Source organism: Leptopilina boulardi, unplaced genomic scaffold (assembly GCF_019393585.1).
Source record: "Leptopilina boulardi isolate dan_hultmark-lab unplaced genomic scaffold, ZJU_Lbou_2.1 LbouV2_137, whole genome shotgun sequence".
In the NCBI taxonomy this organism is placed as follows: Eukaryota; Metazoa; Arthropoda; class Insecta; order Hymenoptera; family Figitidae; genus Leptopilina; species Leptopilina boulardi.
Genome location: NW_026137682.1, coordinates 1958229 through 1982308, shown reverse-complemented (window position 1 = coordinate 1982308; position 24080 = coordinate 1958229). Strand labels below are relative to the sequence as shown.

The following is a 24080-nucleotide window of genomic DNA, read 5'->3' as shown; positions in this document are numbered from 1 at the left end:
GCGTCAGAATTTCTCAAATGAATCGCCTAAAATTTTTTGAAAACTTATTAATTTTCAATAATGTTAAATAGTTTTTTTTCACTTTTATACTAATTGTAAATAAGTTTCTGAAAATATTGAAACAAAAAAATTTGTTTCTTTAAATTTATAAATTGTTTAATATTCTGCATACAATTCTAAGTATAAAACTGTTGTAAAAAAAATAACATTCAATTAGAGAAAAAAGTTGACTGGTAATAGAGCGTTAATCGTCCGAGCGTCGGTCGAGTTATTTGTTCGGGACATTCAATTATTATTCATTATATAAAAAGAGACAGTGGATTTAAATGCTAATTGCGCATTATTATTAATAAAGAATATTAATTATTAAGTATTGAATTATTACATAATTAAATAATAATTTACTAATTAACTTTTTTCCAATTGAGCACGGAGAGAAATAGATGGTACGGGGTACTATCTAGATAGTACCAGGTACCATATTTGATCTTACATATACGGACAGCAATCTAGATTCTATCAGTAATAATCCATAACTATTTTATGAGTTGGTTTAACTAATTAGTTTGTTTAGAATAACTATTTAATTAGTTACCTTACTAACCAAATGGTTAAGCTGACTAACTAATTGGTATCAGTAACTAATATAAATTCTCAATTCAACACCCAGAGAAATGAGAAATAAACGTATATTTGTCTCAGAGCTTACTATAGCCAATTTATTTAAAGTAAATAAATTTTTTTTTATTTAAATCAGATAAATATTTATTTGCCTCTGAGACAAATATTTCTTTTCTCTGGGTGTAATAATGCCTCATATTTAACCTTGAAAATTAAATTTTTAAATTTACACAGTAAACTTGGTTGTATCTTTTTCTAATGCAACGTTTTGATGCACATAAGTTATATCAAAAAGAGATCGTTTTGTGTATAATTTTTAGAAATGATACACGAAACGGTCTCATTTTTTGATGCAAAAAATTTAATCAATTTATATCAATCATGGCCGAATTGAATCGACTCAAAATTAAACGAATTTTTTTCAGATATTTTGGTAATAGTACAATTGAGTAGCTGCCTGCAATAACTCGCCGAGCGCTTGGCCGATCGCTCTAACGCCAGTCAAACGTTCAAAAACGTGAAAAAAATGAAAAATCAAAATTTTGATTTTTGAAAAGTGCAATCTTGTAGGACATAAGATGGCGCATCTTTTTTTCCTTTGAGTTTTTTTTGTAGATCAAAAAATAGAGTTAATATATGCAAAACACTTAAAAATTCTATTTCACAAATTTCATTCAATTTTTAAACATAAATCACAGTATCTTTGACAAATTTCAATGAATCTTATTGAAAATTAATATACATACGTATTTAGGTCCATAGAAGACGACAACATAATCAAAAATATTAAAATCATCAATTGTTTATTTATAATTAATTGTAAATGAAGACTTGTCAATAATAATGTTTACTTACCTTTGTCGACATAAAGTGTGTGGGGAACTTCAGAGTTGAAGAAACTTCCAGTGAGACATTTGTTTATCATAATGTAAGGAAGTTTTTTGTAAAATATAAAAACAATTTATCAACAACTTTAGAAAATATAGAACGTTTAAGGAAACATGCGCGACGCGCTAGCGAGTCTCCGCGCGGAGAATTGCAAACAAGAGTTGTAGAGGACCGAAAATACAGAAACAAATATTGTCACTACATTCTTAGAAATGTTTTTCAAATAAAATATGTGTTAATTTTATGAAAATGCAAATTAAATTTGAACAACTGTTTTTTTAATATTTACTAAATAATCAATAGTTTTAAAATATTTTGGTGCTTGTATGTACTGTTTGTGCAGTTTCCAAATAAGTTTTTTAATAATTAATATTAAGGTATATCTTTATTTTCTGTTTCTTCATTTTTTTAAGAAATTAGTGTATTGTTACATATCAACAGTGATAGTATGTTGGCTCCATTTTCAAAACATAATATATCACAACATAACATAACGTCCTTCTTAACTCTTGTGTGCAATTCTTCGCGCGGAGACTCGCTAGCGCGTCGCGCATGTTTTCTTAAACGTTCTATATTTTCTAAAGTTGTTGATAAATTGTTTTTCAATTTTACAAAAAACTTCCTTACATTATGATAAACAAATGTCTCACTGGAAGTTTCTTCAACTCTGAAGTTCCCCACACACTTTATGTCGACAAAGGTAAGTAAACATTATTATTGACAAGTCTTCATTTACAATTAATTATAAATAAACAATTGATGATTTTAATATTTTTGATTATGTTGTCGTCTTCTATGGACCTAAATACGTATGTATATTAATTTTCAATAAGATTCATTGAAATTTGTCAAAGATACTGTGATTTATGTTTAAAAATTGAATGAAATTTGTGAAATAAAATTTTTAAGTGTTTTGCATATATTAACTCTATTTTTTGATCTACAAAAAAAACTCAAAGGAAAAAAAGATGCGCCATCTTATGTCCTACAAGATTGCACTTTTCAAAAATCAAAATTTTGATTTTTCATTTTTTTCACGTTTTTGAACGTTTGACTGGCGTTAGAGCGATCGGCCAAGCGCTCGGCGAGTTATTGCAGGCAGCTACTCAATTGCGGAGACCATTGCACTATTTAATTTGAATATGAAAATAACAGAAAATCAAAGACAATGTGCAATTCGATAATTAAAAAGTGACAGCTTATAAACATAACCTAAAATGCATGAGAAAAAATTTGTCGATAAAATCAATATAGCCGAGCTTTTTAGAAGGTAGATGGCAGTTTTGCTTTTTATAAAAACGATTCAGAAAAAATTTAAAGAAAGAAAATAGATGAGTGCTGCCATCTACCTTCTAAAAAGCCCGGCTATATTGATTTTATCGACAAATTTTTTCTCATGCATTTTAGGTTATGTTTATAAGCTGTCACTTTTTAATTATCGAATTGCACATTGTCTTTGATTTTCTGTTATTTTCATTTTCAAATTAAATAGTGAAATGGTCTCCGCAATTGTACTATTACCAAAATATCTGAAAAAAATTCGTTTAATTTTGAGTCGATTCAATTCGGCTATGATTGATATAAATTGATTAAATTTTTTGCATCAAAAAATGAGACCGTTTCGTGTATCATATCTAAAAATGATACACAAAACGATCTCTTTTTGATATATAACTTATGTGCATCAAAACGTTGCAAAGATTTGATGCAATTTTTGGTCTCAATTCGATACTTTTAGGAAAACTGTGTTTAGATGAACCGTTTAAGAAATTCTGACCCTAATATAAATTTTTTTTTTCTTTAGTTAATTTGAATTTTTTCATCTTTTTTTTTATTTGCACAACTTTCTTTTGCCAATAAATGAACATCATTGCAGATATTTAGCGAAGCGACTCGTTTGAAAACGCCATGCTTCTGTGTTCCCTGCAGCTACTCCGGGGTGGATGGAAATGTCGATAAAACGTGTTGGCCAATGAGAGGGCGAGAAGTGACGTCAGGCGCCTGTTACTGGCCAATAGTGGTGCACCAGTGACGTAATCGCGGAGGTGGACACCCTCGTCGATCCTCTTTGCCGACAAAAGCCGCAGGCTTCTCTCTCTCTATATATATATCTCTCTTTATGGCTATAGAGGGGTCGCGTGAGGGTGGGTTTATGGTGGTGGCATTTTGGGCAACCCCATTATGGGTTTACTAATCCCGCGAAACAATGGAAATTGACCGATACAAAATGGCGATATTCACGTTTCCGTTATCGATACCTTTCATTAAAAATTTTCATTTCTATCCCTTTTTTTCCACTTTTCTTGAAAATTATTTTATTATAAATTCCAAATAGATATTCCTTTTTAAGAATTTTTTCTTACTTTCAGAATACTTCCCTACACGGAGAAAAATAGAAAATTGAACTGCTTATTTAAAAGTAAAACCTGAACTGTCCATAGTTTCTGCGCATTTATGGCAATTTTTACTCCAGGAATAGTAAAATTTACTATTTTTGGAATAATTTTTACTATTTTAGGAGTAAATTTTACTATTTTCAGAGTAAATTTAACTATTTCTAAAGTAAAAATTGCCAGAAATGCGCAGAAACTGCTGTCAGTTCAGGTTTTACTTTTAAAGTATTTTTCCATTTTTCTCCGTGTATCAAAAATTGACTACTGGCGCAGTACTGGCGCGATATTGGTACCACTAGTCAACTCTGACAATTTTTTGTTGGGTTTATATTGTAACTAAAGTCATATTATTATACAGTTTGTTTAGATTGGACCACAACATAATTTTGCGGTCATTATTTAAAATAGATAAACTCTGTTAATTTTTGGTAGAGATGGATGAATAAATTTCAAATGAAAAAAGTGGGACAAATTTGACAATCTTAATACGTTTAGGTATAATAAAAAAATTTTTGTCAAAGCCTTGATCATGGAAAAATTAATTTTTTTTAAATATATATTTATATTTATTTTTATATACCTGGAAATACTAAGAATAATTTGCAAAAAGTTTTAGAATAGGCCTGATGATCCTTTTTGTTTAAATAATTTGTTTAAAAAATTTTTTTTTCATTTTTCTTTTTATTTTTCAAAATAAAAAGTTTTTTCTCCACCAGATTCTTTTACTTTATCCATAAAAAGCAAACTAAAATGCATTTTATTCTAAAAAATAAAGAAAAAAGAAAAAAAAATTGTTTTAAACAAATTATTTAAACAAAAATAATTATCAGGTCTACTTTAAAACTTTTTGCAAAATATTCTTAGTATTTCCAGGTATGTATAAAAATAAAAAAAAGTATATAATATAAAATAAGTATTTGAATAAGTATTTGTAATTTGTATTTGTAATTTATTAATAAGTTTTAATAAATTTGTTTAGAATTAAATTTTTAGAGTCCATAACTTTTATTTATTTTTTTTTTTTATCATTTTATTCGATTGTCTACATTTTATTGATGTCTTAAATTGTAACACTTTTCTTTTTGCAGGTATGGTTTCAAAATAGGAGAGCGAAGTACAGAAAACAGGAAAAACAACTGCAAAAAGCTCTTGCACCAATTCCTGCCTGTCAGGGAGCTATGATGAGGAACATTTACCCCGGTGCTGGCAGAGGTTATCAACCCTATCCCCACCCACACAACAGTATAAACGGAATAAATCGTTACCCCCAGGTCAGCTTAAAAGTCTAATTAAATAATTATATTTTATCCTTAATTTTAGATTTTTAATTCTTTTATATGTGCCATTTTATGAGTTTTGTTTTTATCACTCTCTAAATCGGAATTAGTAGTTTTCTACTAATGAAAGAGTGCAGATTCGTTTACCAATTGAATTAGTAACAGTTTTGACTTTTTTTTAGTAGAAAACTACTAATTCATAGAGTAAATCGTATTTTTTACTATTTTAAATTAGTAAGCAGATTTACTTCATGAATTAGTAGTTTTCTACTAAAAAAGAGTCAAAACTGTTACTAATTCAATTGGTAAACGAATCCGCACTCTTTCATTAGTAGAAAACTACTAATTCAGATATTAGAGAGCACTTTTCGGAGTAATCTCACCAAATTAAATGAAACATTTTTTTTATAATTTATTTATTAATATAAAGGTCTAGAATAATCAGTTTATAAACAATTGTTTATTTAAGAATAAATAATTTAAAAAAACACTTTTTTTTGTCTCACCAAATGAAATTCTTTCTTCGTTTGGAAAATATTTAAAAATAAATCAAACGTTTATTTAGTTTTAGTTTCATGTAAGATTAAATTAAAAGTTACAGATATATTAATGTCAGGCAAATTGTTTAATTTTCATTTCAGTAGCAGAATATAGTTTTAGTTTGAAAGAATAATTTTCATTTTTATATATACAACTTGAAAATATATCAAATTGATATAGGTACTAGTGCAGAAATTTTGCCAAGGCCCAGATCGGGGCCAGATCAGGCTGCCCTATTAGGGAATGAAACGCCGCGCCTGATGTAGCCCTGATTAGGAAATCCACATTTTCTGGTCGCCCTGATTTGGCCCTGATCAGATGTGGTGTTTCATTCCCTACTAGGGTCCTGGTAAGGCAATTTCTACACGGAAAGAGTATTAAATTGATCAAAATTTTTGTATTAATTTAACACTTTTAAATTAAATTGAAATGAATTAAATATAAACTATCGTTTTGCGTCGGTAAAAAAAACAATAGTTTTTTACACTGTACACTGTAAAAAAGGGAGTTAAATTCTAACTCCCAACGAGATTCTATAAAAGTCGCACTCTTTTGGAGTTGACGCTAATAGAGTTAATTTTATGAGGGAGTTAATGATAAAGGAACTAATCTAATGTTAACTCATTTTTGGAGTTGATTTTTAATTTGAAAAATTTTACTCCTAACTCTGATAGCCGTTTAACTCACGAAATATTTTTTACAGTGCAGTGAAATCTTCTCAGTAGTGAAGGACATATTTAGTCAGACGTGCGGCTCAATTAATTCTGGTTTCAACAGTAAAATGATATAGTTTTAGTCAGGCATAATTAATTATTACAGAATTCCTATACATTGTAAAAAATGTAAAAATTAACTATATAAAACTCCCACCATTTTGGAGTTAAAGCAAAGGAATTTAATTTCATGCCCACGGAGTTAATGCTAAGAAAGTTAATCTAATGTTAACTCACTGTTGGAGTTGATTTTTACCTTGAAAATTTTTACTCATCTCCGGTTACCATTAACTTCCGAAATGTTTTACGTATTAAATTAATTATTACAGAAATTTAATGAATGTTAATTACTAGAAACATAAGCTTAAAAACATAACATTTATTTGTTAAATATTAAATTTACATTCAATTCATGCAATTCTATTAGGTAGTATATATAATAATATATAGATAATAATAATAATAATATATAGTTCTGCAAACCGGATAGAGAAATCCCGGTACATATATAGATCGAGCAAATGAATTCGATGCGTTTCTCGTTAATGATTTAAACCAAGGTATCAAATTGAAGTACAGCTGTACGTATGTAGGTATCTACATATGAGTCTGCCTAGCCGTTCGCCGACTCGGGTAAATTGCATTTGGACTAATTAGTTGGGTCGGATAGATAACCGAATGCCTATCGTATCAATTGAACCAATAATTTCTACCTAATGTCAAAACCACTATAGCAAAAATTTCACATCTGCTATATAGCCATTTTATTAGATTTCTAACGAAACTTTCCTAATTTTACAATATGCATAAATTTTTCCTCCATGATTATTATTGACAGAAAAAAAAATTCAATAGTATTTTAATTTCATATTATTAAAACAAATGCAGAGTACCTTTATTACAAAAATAAATATCAATCATTTTTTTAAATCAAAGAAACATTCCTTTGCCTGTTTATTATATAATAATAAAACATTATTCTTTTATAATATAAAAAGAGGATAAATAAAATAACATCAAAGAAGCATCTAGAAATAATTAGCTAGTAAATTTAAAAATTATAGTTTTGAATCTCATCTTTCTAACAGGTATATTCACATTTTACAAAAATAAATACTCAGAAAAAACAAAAATTCAAAACTTTTTTTTTAATTCCGGAAAAATAAGATTCCAAGTTTTAAAAAGTTATAACTGGTTCTTAATTTAAGATTTTTTTTTTTGCTGTGATTCATTTGTTTTTAAGTAATCTATATCTGCCTGACAATAAAAAAAAATTTTGCAAAATTAAATTTTCTCATATTTGTTTCAGATGGGAACGACATCATATCCAAGCATGACTCAACCCTTCTCGATGTCGCATTCCGCATCGAATATGTCCGCAGTTACTGGCATGCGGCAAGATGCAATGGGTGAGAATTTTTGCAAAATATTTTTATTTCAATATATTGTAATTAGTAAAATTTAACTTAAAAAAATGTTATTAAAATTTGATAACAAGAAATAACAGGGACAAGAAATAAGTTATATAAAACTTAATTATTGAAATTTTCATTAAATATACTTTTATCAGATAAAGATAAATTAAGCCGAATTTTATTTTTTCGAATTTTCATAAAATCGATTTTTCATACTACAGAATTTATACTTAACCGAAAAATCGTTTAATAGAATTTCTAATTGATAAAATTATCATTTGTCCGACATTGCAAATGCCCGAATAAATACTCGACAGAAAGATTTCGGTGCGATTTTTAAAACCAACCAATCAAAAATTATTCATAAAATTGTGATTGGTTACTTTTAAAAATTGCGCCGAAAGATTTCTGTCGATTTTTTGTTCGGATAAATGAAAACTCTATCAATTAAAAATTCTGTTAAATGGTTTTTCGGTTAATTCTGCAGTATAAAAAATCGATTATATAAAAATTCTATCAAATAATTCGAAAAGATGAAAATTCATCTAAAAAAAATTCTATGCAATAAAATTCTACCTAATAAAAATTCATTTAAATGGCTATTATAGAAAATGCAAATTCGAGCAAATAAAAATTCTGTGAAGTGAATTTTCGGTTTTATAAAAATTCTTTAATATAAAAAATCGTTTAAATGATAATATTCTGCAAAATAATAATTCGAACAAATAAAATTTGACCCAATGAAAATTAGATGTGTAACGATAGAATATCATAGTATAGTCGCCCGGCGAAAAGAGAGAAAGTAGACAGCGTAAATAGTAGTGTCACTCTCTTCCCCCACCACTCGCTGTCACCTAGCTGCTAGTGATATACCTTTCGTCTCGCACCTTTTTCGTCAGTCTTCTTCCAATTCGTCTAGAAGTACTTCTCTGACAGTTGGAAGCGACTCACTTCTGGCTACCTTGTGCTCAGTAGAGGTGCGTCTCTCTGAACACCAGAGCTCTCCTCACTTCCTAGAAGGAGCTTTACTTGTTCCTGTAGACGCTCCTGCGTCCTCGAGGCGCTTCTCGGGTGGAGACACCTAGTGAATATTACTTTGCACTAGCTTCGCGTCGGGCATGAATATTGGAACCGAATCCAATATCTAGCTTCTTCCCGATTACGAATAATAATCGACCTAGCGTGCACGACCCTAGTATCCGTCCGTACCGTCGTCTAGGGTGTAAATTCTAGAAAGTACCCCACGTGAAAGTAATACGCGTCGTCCTGACCAACATTATCGCGAATTCTGAATTAAGGGGGGAACACCAGTTGTAACTCAAGAAATAATGCTTTTTACAAGAATATTTTCCAAAAGAACAATGAATCTTTTTAAAGAATACTATTTATTATTTAAAAGTACATGTTAAAAGCTGTGATTTGAAAGAAAAAAAAAATTTTTTTAACAAAAACTTTTAGAGATATGAGCCATTGAAGTGGCGCCTTAAGAAAAAAGGCGAATTGCGGTGACCAGCATTCTGCAAGTATACTTCGTCTGAAATACAAAAATGAAATTGATTTACATTTATTATAAGATTATCTAGTTCGTGATCGAAGGATTCAAAAAAAAAAATTTGACAAAATGGCGACCTGTCAAAGTCAAAAGTATGATTTTCGTTAAAAAAATACGGTCGATTTTCAGCTATATAAAAAAAAGTTTTGCATAAAAAAAAATCCTTCGATCACGAACTAGACTTATATGTGTAAATGAAGCACACTAAATTTTAAATAAATCGGTTTAATGGTATTCGAGTAATCGTGGTCACCGACTTGGAAAATGTCATTTTGAGAAAAACGCATTCAAAGTTTCAACTTACTTTTTTTTGTTCAGAAGAAATTTTGTTTCCAATTTACAAAGAGTCATCGATTCCTGGACCATATAATAACTCTTCCGCAGTGGTTGCCGTTTCTAAATCATAGGAAAAGGCCATCTGTCGTTAGGGTCAGGTATGGCTGGCCACCTTGTCTGAAGCCACGGGACGCGCCGCTGCAGTGTTCTGTATATCTCATTTATTTTTTACCGGATCAAGTTTAAAATTTACAGACACATTTCTAAATATGTATACTTTAAGAAAATGCAAAAAAAAATCGATTTTTCGAAAGTTACAACTGGTGTTCCCCCCTTAATGACGAGCGCGATCGGAGCCTCAGCGAACGCTCCACTGGAATAGCTAGTTCTTTTTATCGTTATGTTTCCTAGAGTTTACTATTTTATTTGCATTGTATAGATTCTTTTCTTCATATCATTTTTGTAATACTTCATTTTTGTATATTTTATTGTTCTTTTATTTAAGCAATATATTCTCTTTCGAAAGATTAAATAAAGACTCGTCAATGACTACACCTCTCCTCTACATCATAGTAAGAAATAGTTCCGAAATTAATAGAAACGTAGATGGCGCTTCACGCCAACTAGCGAGATTTAAAGTAACTAGTCAAAATAGGTACCCGGACTCCATTAGTCGAGAAAATCCTTTTGGCAATAAAAACCCAGATCATTATAGATGTAATGAAATTCTATTAAAAGAAAATTCTAACAATTGATTTTTAGAACTTATTTAAGCGTCCCTGAATAATCTATATAAATTTCTTATAATATATTTTGATAGAATAAAGTTTTACATTGACGTTAAAAAAAATAATGTGAAAATATGATTTTATTAATAAATGAGATCAAAATAAAATTGATGTAAAAATTAAATTTCGTGATCCGTCTGATGGAAAATGAAATGATTAATCGACGGTAAATCGTTGATGAAAGCAGATATCCCGACGTTGTCGATCGTAAAGAGCTCTAGAGAAGTCGATAGGCAATTCGCGAATAGTCTTGATTCGATTTAGAAGCGATATTCCCATCTTGTGCCGGAAATGATGTAAGACGGCGCTTCAGCGGAAATGGAGCGTCTTGAAGCAAGCGATTTTCGTATACACCCAGAAACCTTCACAGATTTGCTCTGTTTCCGTTTCTTTTTTTCTGTTTTTTTTAAAATAAACACACGATTATTTGATATAATATATCGAAATAGACTTTCGAAGTAATGTCATATAAATAAACTTTAATTAATAAAATAAAGAAATTTAAAGTATCATCATCTTGCTTGTAAAATAATAATTACTATAATATTTATATATTTTTACAATACACAATTTTAATTATTATTACATTATTAGTAAAAAAATGAAACAAAAATAAACGTTATCCTACTTTCTAAATCTGAATTAGTGAGAATTCGTTAACTAATTCAAATTAGTAGAAATTTTTACTAATTTGTAGTAAAATATTACAATTTGATTTAGTAATATTTTTTTAACTAAATTTTTAGTGAAAAATAACTAAAAATTATTATAAATTTTCGCTAATAATTCAAATGTAGAGAGTACAGTGAATAAAATTTATTTGATTCAAATAATCGGTTATTTGACTATTACCAAATAAATGTTTACTTGAACCAAATAATTTTTGTTTAAATTAAATAAATTGTATTTGAATCTATAATTTCTGTATTTGTAACAAATGTCATAATTGACTGAAATAAAAATTATTTAATAGAAATAAACATTTATTTCATAAAAATCAAAGTAACTGATTACCTATTTGAATCAAATAAACTTTAACTATTAATGAGACTAGTGAAGCAAGGCATATACCCCCCCCCCCTAGGGGCCACACGAATTTATCTAGAGGGCTGAAATTTACCTATGTATTTTGGCGTGTAGATTACAGGAAAAATATAGCAAATCTCATATAGGAATTGATTATCATAGTGTTGTCAAGGAAAAACCATGAATTTTTACGAAAAATCCCTGAAAATGACTATGACCCCCCCCCCCCTGGTTGCCACATCTTTTTACATAGAGAGCTCAAATTTGGTACACTTATGTATTTTTACGTGAAAATTACAGGAAAAATATAGCGAACATGATTCGGATCAATTTACATAGCGTTGTCAAGGAAAAATCAAAAATTTAAAAAAAAGCGTTTAATCCACCTAGCGCACACACTATTTGACCAAGACAGTTCATATTTGGTATACTTACGTATTTTTGCGTGTAGATTACAGGAAAAAATATAGCGAGCACGATTGGAGTTGATAATCATATTGTTTTTAGGGAAAACTCATATTTAAAAAAAAAAAATAATGAATTTTTCGAATAAAAAAAGAAAAAAATTTTATCCTAAGGGATCCAAATTTATACTTTTTTACGTGTAGATTACAGAAAAAATATAGCGAGAACAATTCGAGTTGATTATCATAGCGTTTTCAAGGAAAAACTGATAATTTTCGATAAAAATTATGATTTTTCCCCAAAAAATGAAGAAAATTTTATCTAAAAAGTTTCAAATTTATACACTTTTACGTATTTTTGCATGCAGATTACAGTAAAAATTTAATAAACATGATAGGCAATTATTTTAATTGAGTTTTTTCAAAACATACAATTTTTTTAAAAAGTGTACTTTTTCCTTAAGTTTTACAATTTTTGACCCAGAAAGATAAAATTTTCTTCTTTTTTTTGTGGCAAATTCTTGATTTTTTTTCAACTCCAATTGTGCTTGCCCAATTTTTTGTAGTGTTTTGCCATTCTTTATAATTTGCCATTTTCTATTTTTTACCATTTGCTATTTTTTTATCTTTTGACATTTTTTATTTGTTAATATTTTTATTATTTTTTAGTTTTATTAATTTATTTTCAAATCTATGTGTTCACATTATTTTCAAATTTATGCCTAGATTATGTTCTATGTTTATGTCTATGTTTTCTATCTAGGCCTTCAAACTTTAAACCCCTCAAATTTTAAGTTTAAGTGTACGGAACCCTCAGTTTTAATGCGAGTTTAACTCGCACTTGTCCGTTTTTTTTTATTTTATATAAAAAGAATATTTGTTAATAATATATTAATAAAAATTTTGTTTTTAGGAATGTCTGCCGAGGACGAATGGTACAATAAAAGTATCTCAGCCCTAAGAATGAATACAGCACATCATCCAAATCTTGCAGCACCAATGCTGCAATATCAAACATAATTTTAGGCGACGAAGGGCGCGAAGAGTTCTCCAATGAAGGATGAAGAAGGACCTTCGTTTCTTTCGTTCGGTACTACAAAACTGCTGACCACCATGTCGAGTCAGTGGTTCGATCAGCAAACTGATCGCATTCGAAATTCGACATGAAACATTAACGAAGTCCTAAAAGAATTTCGCCCCAGTCAAAAAAAAAAAAAAAACAAACAAACAAACAAAAACAAGAATATTGTCAATAGACAAAAAAAGAGAAATGAAATAATATATGTCAAAGTAAAAAAAAAGAATGAGTTACTTCACTGGCTTGAAAATATATTGAAGGAACTTGTTCGTTTGCACGTAAAAGAAAGTGCTAATATTATTAAAAAAAAAAAATAAAATAAAAGTCTTTGTGAAAAAATTAATATTGATTATGTCGAAGAAAAAAGATTTTATTACGAAGATTTTGCAAATCTTTTAATATCTTATAAAAAAAAACAGTAAATTTATTTACAAATATAATATTCGACAGAATCAATATTATTATTTCTTGTACAAAGGAAGTCTACGCGTTTCGCGCTAGTCAAAAATCTAGTCCCAATGATAATTTTTTAGTGTTTTATCGTCACACGAGTCTACGTCATTGAGATCGCCTATTTTTATTATAAATAACGTTCGTTATATCGCTCATATCAGAGTAAGAGCATTATATTATATTATATTTAAGTAGACGCGTCTACATGTCCAAGAAAGTTTACAGTAATAATTATAATATTATTGTGACCAGTGAAAGACACACAAAACGTGAAGAAAAAAAAATAATGAAAATTGAATGGATTTTCAAATTTTTAGCCGAATGTGAATAATGCGGTTAAATCACAAAATAAAAGTCTTATGCTATTTATATGAGTGGGCGGTGGGAGATTATACAAATTTTCTTTTTCTTTCTTTATGAATTGAGACAAAAATTTGGAAATTATTTTAAGGTAGTTTATGTGCGAGTATAGTTTCCGCTAAAAGTTAACGCTGATAATCCACAAGATTTTAATAAAATAGTATTTTATTTTTTTTCATAAAAAAATTAAGATTAAAAATTATTAAAATTATTAATTCAATACTTTTTAATTATTATTTTAGTTTTCAAGTAAATAATTTATTTTGTTGTATACTCAATAAATGATTATAGAAATTTTTCGCTTTTGTTAATTAGAAATAAATATTTTGCTCTTTAATTTTAGTTTTCAAGTATTTTACAAATTAAGAAAAACGTCGAAATTTTCAAATATCACGATATTGTAATAAAGTTTAAAATTATTTTGTAAAGCTTAAAAATTTCCCATTAATTTTATTCTTAGCAAACAATTTTTTTAAAATATTTTATTTTTATGTATAAAATTTTTTTATCTCTAGAAAAATATTATTTGCTACTTTCAAATAAGAGAGAAGAATAATAAGAATGTTTTTAAGGAAAAAATTGGAAAAAATAAAAATATTCCATTAATTAAATATTATTTTCATTAAAAAATCATCGTACTAAAGTAATTGTAATTTAAAAAAAATTTTAATTAAAAATTCATAACAATATTGATTTTAAAACGTGTTGTAAATTTAAGTAATTTTATATCTCATTAAAATATTATTTGAAGAATAATAAATAACAAACATCTGAAAAATATAAAATAAATTGATTATACATTTCTGTTGTAAATTACATAAAAGTGTAGAAGAAATCGTTTTTACATAATTTAAAAATTAAAAAAAAATCCGTCATCCTTTTTTGTAAATAACACAAAAAAGTGCAAAACAAATTTAAAAATCAAATAACAAATCTGTTTTACTATGTTGAGTTATATTTGTAAAATAGTCAATAAAAAAATAGCTGCTATTCTTAGCATTAACTTTTGTCAGAGATTAACGCAACTTAAGTACCTTAATTAGTAATTTCACAATTAATAATAATAATTAATGGGGAAGTTAATCTAAAAAAAAATGATATTTTAATGCGTTTCCAATTTTCCTTGTACAGGACTCGAGTAAATCTAAAAATTGAAAGTATTTAATAAAAATTGCAAGCTCTTTCATTAGTTTCTTAACAACGATCTGTGAAAAATGTTTTTGTTAAAATTTAAACATAAAAAAAAGGAGGAGTGAGATTCTCGTATTAGGAGGAACGCTGTACATAAACGAGGGAGATAGACACGTATATTAGTATATAATCAACAGATATTCTAGCGTATGCGATTTTTCAATGTCCTTTTAAAAATGTATGCATCCTACCCTTAAAAATAAACTGTTAGATATTTGTTTCAATATGCTTTGGTTGTTAAAAATTCGACAAAGACGATGTTTTAAGTTCGAAATTTATGCGACGCCAGGGCCGTCGTTCTAATTTTATTTATATATATTATTCTTGACAAATAAAAAAAAATATTTAATGGATTCAATAAACGCAAAAAAGAAACGTAAAATTTAATTTCATCAAAAAATCAAGTTTTTACTTAAAAAAAAAACTTTTTTTGCGTTTAAGGATTCTATTAATTTTTTTTTTAGTGTTATTCATTAAGTTATTAATTATTTAATACTGTGAATCGTCCTTACCCTGGCGTCGTTCTGTCGTGATATTTGGAATCTGTCCAATCGACAATTGTCTATATTGGTGTCACTTTGCGATAACTGTCTACTCATTGTAAGGACTTGAGGTGTAAAAAAAAACTGCAGAGAGCTGCATTGTTTTTTGCGCACATGAAGATAAATCACTTGCAGAAATAGCAAAAATTACACTTGCATAATTTCAACGAGAAATTTTTTTATTCAATTAAAAAAAAAATGTTTAAATTCATTTTTATTTCTCCTAATAATTTAATTGAATTGGTGATAAATAAAAAGAAAAAATCTTTTAAATTAAAAATTTTCTATATAAAAAATATGTAATTTTATTTTTTTTTTTAAAAGAGGTTGAAAATCCCTTATTTGCTAAATCTGCAAATGAATTGTTTCATAGGGTGCTGTTTTATTGGCGACTTTTCAGAAAATCGCTCGTGAAAATGTTCCTAAAAGTTTGTAACATATCACATGCTCGCGTGATTAAATGAGCGACGAACTTGTAACGAACAAAACTGAACATTGGAAAAGTATAAGAAAAAAAAAAAAAAAAAAAAAAAAAAAGGACTATGAATTATACGGGAGCGCCATTTCGGTCGAGCGCAACATAATTTTAAATAAGGGTCACGTATTGTACGTATGTGTTGTAAATAGCCTAAATAAAAATTAACATTTAAAAGTATCCATCTTGTTTTTCAGTTTCGAATCCTTGATATATTTTATTCTCTATTTACACTCGTAGAGTTATTATATTAATATTAAATGTCAAGTACAAAGCGCTATAGAAAAACTAAAGTAATTGTAACATATACCATAACATAAAATATTCAAAAGTAGTTTCGATTTTCTTTTTAGAATTTGTAATTCTTTTTTTGTCTAACAAAAATAAAATAAAAAATGAAGATGAATCTTTTATAAATTTTATTGCTCTTAATTGTTTTTAATCAATATGATTGTGATTAATAAAGAGAAAAAAGATAATAATTGTTGCAAAAACTCTACTTATTTCAGGAAAACTTTTTTCAACATTTTACATATTATGTATTTACATTTTCTCATCATTTTGATGAGTAATATAAACAGTATCTTTTAAGAAAATATTTCTCATTAGGTTACAGATAATTTTCGCGTTTAAAGATACGCAAAAGAAAAATTCCTGAATATTTTTTAATTAAAAAATTAGCTTCTCTTTTTTTTCTATCGATTTTACTTATTACCGACATTTTTTTTCTACCATCATTTTATTATCAAAAGTCGGTATAATCAGTCAGCGAAATTTTCAACCAGTAAACTTGGTCGGTAACTTATTCAAAAATCAAAAAAAAAAAAAAAAAAATTATTGCAAACATTTTTTTTAAATAAATATATTTTTCGTAGAATTCTACGGAAAATAATTATTCGCTCAACTATCAAGATATATTTCTTTACATAATTATTATTATTATTATTATTTACCACAAAATGTTTTAGGATTGAAAAATTGCTCCCATTTTCAAAAGCACAAGAGCCACTCTTAATGAAAAGTTTGTCACTTTTACACATATTAAAATTTTTTCTTAATGCACTATTTTTTTTTTTTATTATATTTATATGTATCAGTCATTGAAACAAAAAAAATTCTTTCCTCACCTCTATTTTGTGTAATTCTTAAAGAATTTCCGTCTTTCGACTGGTTAAACTTTTCTTTATTAATGCCCAATCTTCTAGAATGTCTTCGTCTTTGAGCATATAAACAATGAATGGACCAGTTACGGAAACTGCTCTTCTTCGATCAGTATGATTTCTTCTTCGTCTACCACTTGAAATTTGCCATAAATCCGCGTGAATATCAACATTATTTCTGTCCTCTTCAAGTCGGCGAATTTTTTCTTGAAGATCACTATGAATTGCATCCCAAATAAGTTGTTTTTCACTTTTCAAATTTTGCGAAGCAGCTTGCTCTTCAGCATCATATTTATTTTGAATATTTTGCAATCGAAATTGTTTTAAAATATCAGCAACTTCTTGTTTTATTTTCATATTTTCTCTTAGTCGCTCAAGAGGAATGAGATATTCCTCTGATTTTCCAACCCGTACCTCTCCCAATTTTGTGTCAACCTGAGTGATTCGTTCGCGATAAAGCCTATAAGAATTTTTAAATATTAAAATATTTTTTTTTTTTTGAAGAAAAAATTCCTTTCTTTACAATAAAAATAATAAACATACTTAAACAATAATTTAATTAAACCTTTTTATAATTATTACTTTTGGTTTGAATTATATTTCTAAATTATTTATTTTCAAACTCTAATATTAAAAATTAAATTAAATTTTTAATGCAAAATTTAAATTTTTTTTTTTAAATACAACAACTAAAAGTAAAGGAATACTGACTGCTCTTTGAGAAATGAAAATTGTTTTTCTAGATCGACAAGATTATCTATACATTCATTTCTTCGCCTTTCACATTCGTCTTCATCCATTTCAGAAGAATCATCACTGTCCGTGTGTTCTGCACTACTGTCACAGGATGCTGAACTTTGATTACTGTCATTACTGTCGTGAGAAACTTCCTCGCCTTCTGGTTCAGATTCATCTTTTACACTTGGCATCTGCAAAATGCAAAAAATTTTGAAAAAAAACTGTTTTTTCATTTACAACAGAATAACAATAAAAAGGGCACTAGTAATAGAAATTAATAAGGTTCAACAGAATGTTAGAAAATATAAAATACAATTGAAATGAGTAAAACTATAAAAAAAAAACTATCAATAAACATCATTTAGGGAATTAAAAAATATTTTACTTCAATAAGATATTTTTTACCGATACAATTTTCATAAAATTTATTTTAAAATTAAGAAGGAAAAAAAAGTATGTACATAAATTTATAGAATTTACAATCCAATGCTAACTTAACCTCAAAACAAAAGTAATCTGAGAAAAACTAATATAAATAAAAGCAATGTAAATAAATAAATAAAAATAAGTAATGGTAAATTAATGCTTATTTTTTCATGTAAAACTTAATTTTTTTAATTAACAACACGCACTTTATATCAACGAAGTAATAACTTTATTTAGGTTATGTAACTTTTTTTTTCTTTATTTTAAATTATCAATATTAAATTAGATATTTACTTTATTACTGTAAATATAATAAAAATAGTATAAATAAAACATAAATAATATTTAGATTAAAGATGTAAAATAATAAGAAATTAGAAAGAGCGCGAAATTTCCGAAGAAAACATCTTAAATACTCACAGTGTTAATTATGGGAGTTTCAAGTTTTTTGACACAAAAATGATAAAAAAATAAAGTACAACAAGGCAATAATCTGTAGAAATTTACTTACGATATAAAATTCTTATCTCAATGTTAAGTATTATAAAAAAAAAAATGTTTGTTTTTATCAGAAAAATGACCTGTCAACACTTGTCGGCCATATGCAATTAATTTATGTCGACGCCTGCGCAGTATTACACGTAGCCTTTGCCCAGGCGCAATAATTCTGGTGGGAATTTTTTAAATTTGAATTTCGTACTTATTCAAAACAATAAAATTTAATTAAAATTGTAATAAGTTTTTGTTTGAATTGTTTCTAAAATTATTTACAAATTGAAGGTAATTTATTTTTTAATATTATATACATTAAAAAATGAATTACAAGAGGGTGTGATGAATTAAAAAAAATAATAAATATTTAAGAATAATAAAAATATACAGTATTGTTTTAATATATGTTAAATAAAAGTTATGGAATTTTAAGTTATTTTAATTTAAATAGCATTTATTATGCAAAAGTTATTTAAAAAAAAAAAAAACTTTTTCAAAATTCAAGCAACAAAAAAAAAAAACAAACAAATATTTTTGAATGTCTAAAGTATTATTGCTTATTTAAACAAATTTTTTGTTTTCTTTAAAAACACACACACATATATATATATATAGATGTGCGATGAAAGATTCATAAAATTTTCACTGTTCGAGTAATTTTGAATAAACATTTTTTATGAGAAAAATAAACTGAACGCTTGAAAAGTTTAGAACATTTTACGCGCAGAAATTTCTCCTCTCTTTGTTATTTATTTATACAAACTATTCATAGCTATAGTTTGTTTATTTTATGGTTCAAAAGAAAAAAAAAAGCTTAGGTACATAAAAAAAAGGGAAAAAATTGAATAATTTTTATTTTTTTGTGCATAAAAAAACTTTTTTTTCTGTACATGTTTTATTTTTTATAAAATCAAAAATTTTAACAAATTTTAACAGTTTTGACAATATATGCTCTATAAGATTTTCTATATATTAAAAAAAGAGAAAAATTGAATAAATATTTTATTTATTTTTAGTGATTCTTTACAGACTTTTCTCTTACCTTATTAGTGTTGGAGGTGCTTGACCCAAAAAAAAAATCTCTTCTAGTGCTCCCAGATTCTATTATGAATCAGTACAAGTTGTATTCGGATAAAAAGAATAATTTTTTTCACCAAAAAAATAAAATTCGATTTCTATATAACAAAAAAGTATATTTTTTTTCCAAAAAAAAAGGCAAAGAATATTTTTATTAAAAAATCTATTATATATTCTCAAAAGTGGACAAAATTAATTTTATAAATTATTTAATTTATTTACTATAATATTTATTAAACTAATAAATTATATTTGTAATTAAAAAAGACATTTGAAATACAATTTTTTATACTAAAAGAAATCTATTTTGTATATAAAAAACGTATACATGAGAAAAAACGAAATTAAAAAAAAAAAATTGAATGTCTATCTAAATATAACATATTAGAATGGGATCAATAAATTCAGAGATAAATATATATTTTATATATTTCGTTATATAATATTCCATCAGATACAATAATACATTTGGACCTGTATAGAACAAACAGACAGATAATGCAACATTCGCATAACTGTGCGATATAGTATATATGTATCCTAGCAATATATTAATACTTTTATATATATATAAATTTTTTTTTCTATTTATATATATATATATATAATTTTTTTTTCATTTTTATTCGCATGTTTTTCAGTTACATTTGTTCTTGAAGACTTTCGATTAAATATCTTTTTTTTTTTTTCATCTCGCGAATAGAAGTTTACAAAGTCGCAAAAAATTTCTGCATTTCGTATGAAACTTAGTTTTTTCCTTTTTCTTTTTTTTACTTCTTCTTCTTTTTCTTATATATTTATATAAGAAGCCTTCATTGTTTTATACAAAAAAAAAAAAAAAAACTTTTTTAATTCCCCAATTGCGTGCAAATTTGAACAATTTTTTTTTTCCTTTTTTCTTAAATATTTATTTCCGCAAAATTTCTCATTATTTTCTTATTTTGCGAATTAAGTTTCGTATACGTCTCTAACATTCCGTGCGACGAAAACCTCAACGAGACTTAACATGCAACATTTATCGTATAATACCATCGTGGGTTACATTCAAAATATTATATATAAATTTTTTTTTTATATATATATATTTCAATTCTTAAAATTCAATTTAGTTTTCGTGATATCATTTTTATTTTATGTCATACGTGAATTAATATTTATTAACAATATATTGTATAAAATTCTAAATTATTAACAAAAATTAACAATAACAGTATATAATAAATATAATAGATAAATAATAAGATAGGTAATAAAATTCAAAAAAAAAAACAGTAAAGAAACAACAATAGACAATAAAAATTATTATAATAAAAAAAAAAATATAACAAAATTTTAAAATAAAGAAAAACTAATTAATATATTTATAATATTTTTGAAATAATTCTGTATAATAGAAAATAATTTGAAAATTTTTTTAAAAATTCTATTTTCCAAAAATTTTCATTGTTCTAATAAATAAAGAAAAATATTTTGAAACCCGCGATCGTATTCTTAAGGTTTGTATACAGTATTGGTTAACGATCAACGTTAAATTTGTTTCGCTATAAGAGAGAAAGAGAGAGAAAGAGATAGAGGTGCATTTAGGAACGATAATTTTTCTCGTGACAATATACCTATGCACATTTTGTTTATTTTTACGAGGAAACACACCTGTTTCTTAATTTTTTTTTTTTTATTCTTTTCCTCTCTTGTGAACACAGAATTTTTCTCCGAGGTGAGTTTTCATATATATATATATATGCTCTGTATACCCATTCGCTTACCGGTTTATGAGATCCAAATAACGATTTTTCAGGAAAAAAAAGTACATCGATTTGACCCTCTTACTTTAGTATGCGCATGACAGAGTAGCATTTCAGGAGACAGGTCAGAATATCAAATGCAATGTTTTAAATATCTCTTAATCCAGACTTTTCTCCTTTAATTTACGAGTCACGATGAGTCCATGAAAGTTTGTGTAATGAAAAAGAAAAATAAATTCGCAAAGAAGGAATTTATTTCCGATATAGAGAAAACAAGCTTTCCAAAAATGAATTAAATAAATATACATTTTTTATTCATTATTAAATAAATTTTAATTAAAAAAAAAAAAAAAAAAAAAAGAAAAGTTCATTTTATTTTTTATTTTATTTAGCATTTATTTATAAATTTAATTTCTATATATATGATATTTAAAAATTTTTATTTGGAAAAAAAGTTTTCTTTTTATTTTTAATAAATGTGATAATAAATGTATTAATAAAATAATAACATATATTCAATTTTTAATTTTCACATTTGTTGCATTATTTAAAAATTTAAATAAAATTCGAATATTGAAAAATGCATTTAAAAAAAAATTATTTTTCAACTCACGGAAGTGTTTATTTTACTTTTTTCAAGTAAAAGGGGACATTTATTTAGAAAATAGAGAAATTCCCTAATGTCAAATTTATACTTATAATAAGAGTGTTTAAGACGGATTTAATATTTCAACAAAGAAACTTAGTCAAGTAGCTAAAAGCTTTTTCTGGAATACCAAATTTACTCAGCTACCAACAGAAGTGTGTATAATATTTACTTTCACTTGCAAACCAGTTTCAACATGATAAATAATTTAAATACATCAAGGAAAATCTTTTAATTAAAGGTAACTTTTCCTTCTCAAGATTTTTAATCACATATTGAATAATAAATGAACAAATTTTACTTGTCAAATTTTTAAATAAAAAAAAAAAAGCTATCACTATCACTAAATTATAACCATATAGTAGAAATTAGTTATAGCAAAAATTAATAATTTCAAGAAAATTATGAATAAATAATAGAAAAAAAAAGTAGTAAATATTATATAAAAAAAAAAATAGAAAAAAATTCTCACGATAAAAAAAAGATTATAGAAAGAAATTTAATTAGAAAAGTCTGGAAAATTTTCTTAACCCAACCGGAGAGAACAAATGATTGTGGATTTTAATTGAAAGGATCTGAAGCAGTTTCAACTCACAATGACTCTTGGCGATAAGCTTGTTAAAAATGATGGTGAGATAAATGCAACTGCAGGCTTGTCAAAGTATGACAATGGAAAATTGAAAATTTTATACAACGCGTGATTGTCAAAAAAAAAAAATAAAAAAATAAAAATATTTTTTTACGAATATTATTCTCATCTCTTTTTTTCTGAAAATTTATTTTTCAAATAAATAAACATTATAATAATAAATATTTCGGGGCTTTTAATTATTTGCAAGAAAATAAAGTTTACTTGCAATAAAATTTTGAGAAAAATGAAAAAATTGAGCTTTCATCTTTGGATAGGCTGATGACTTGTAATATATATTTAATATGTATAATAATAATTATACTGTGGACGTTTCGATATACACACACACTTATTTGCAAAAATTTATTATTAAGGCATTTTATAAATGTCTTAATTATTTGAGAAAGTTTATTATAAGCGCCCATCGCACGCGCGGGAGCTTTCGACGATATCGATATGTGTATACATATAACTATATGTTATCAGTCTTACAGACGTTATTTTTGTAAGCGAATGGGTTACTTATATATTTACAAAATTTTTGCGATCACTATATTATAAATATTTATCATATAGACACATTATAATCATATAAACTATATACTATTTTTATTTTATTTTTCCAAATTTTGGGAAACAATTTTATTGCATCCCAAAAACATACATTTATATTTAATATATATATATATATACTTTTAAGGGTTTACCAATGTTTCTTTTTATATATTTAAATTCCAATTTAAACCAATAATAATATATTTTTAATAATAATAATTTAAAAAAAAATTTATTTAATTTTTAATTATAATTAATTTTGTAAATAAACTAGTTGATTTTTTTTTTAATTATAAATAAAAAGAAATTTTCAATTATGAGAAATTATTTTTTATCATGAGAGGGAAATCTATACATTTAAAAATGAATATTTCATATTACACGTAGTATGTATTTTAGAATAAATATTTTCTACTGAATATATAACTTATGTACAGTAAATGTTTATATACTGAAATAAATTTTGATTTTCTAATAAAGATAATAATATACCTAGTTTTTTTGTTTTTTTTTTTTTTATACATTTTTTTTACACTGAGGGAAATTTATTTGTTTGACACATATATATTTAAATGAATTTTAAAAGATATAAAAATTTAAATAATTTTCTTTCTTGTATAA

At 26.0% G+C, this 24080-nt stretch overlaps 2 protein-coding genes across 4 annotated transcripts in view; one reads left to right on the top strand and one right to left on the bottom strand.

Moving 5' to 3' along the window:
* LOC127291398 (homeobox protein unc-42-like) overlaps nt 1-14228 on the top strand; it is a 58071-nt gene extending 43843 nt beyond the window's left edge. The window contains exons 5-7 of one of the 2 annotated variants that reach the window (XM_051320520.1): nt 4991-5173; nt 7742-7841; nt 12807-14228. In XM_051320520.1, the coding sequence (XP_051176477.1) occupies nt 4991-5173; nt 7742-7841; nt 12807-12913 (390 nt within the window). In that variant the 3' untranslated portion in view covers nt 12914-14228. The remainder of the gene's footprint in view (nt 1-4990; nt 5174-7741; nt 7842-12806) is intronic. The other variant, XM_051320521.1, reaches the window with a different exon arrangement.
* A 362-nt stretch (nt 14229-14590) lies between these two features.
* On the bottom strand, nt 14591-18925 carry LOC127291399 (breast cancer metastasis-suppressor 1-like protein). Of its 2 annotated transcripts, none has more exons than XM_051320522.1 (3): nt 18828-18925; nt 17864-18081; nt 14591-17612 (listed from the first exon to the last, which is right to left on the bottom strand). In XM_051320522.1, exons 2-3 carry the CDS (start codon nt 18079-18081, stop codon nt 17138-17140), a joined length of 693 nt encoding a protein of 230 aa, XP_051176479.1. In that variant the 5' UTR covers nt 18828-18925; the 3' UTR covers nt 14591-17137. The 2 variants fall into 2 exon arrangements, with proteins under 2 accessions (XP_051176479.1, XP_051176480.1); XM_051320523.1 differs by having other exon boundaries at nt 18737-18915.
* Between the last annotated feature and the right edge of the window lie 5155 nt (nt 18926-24080).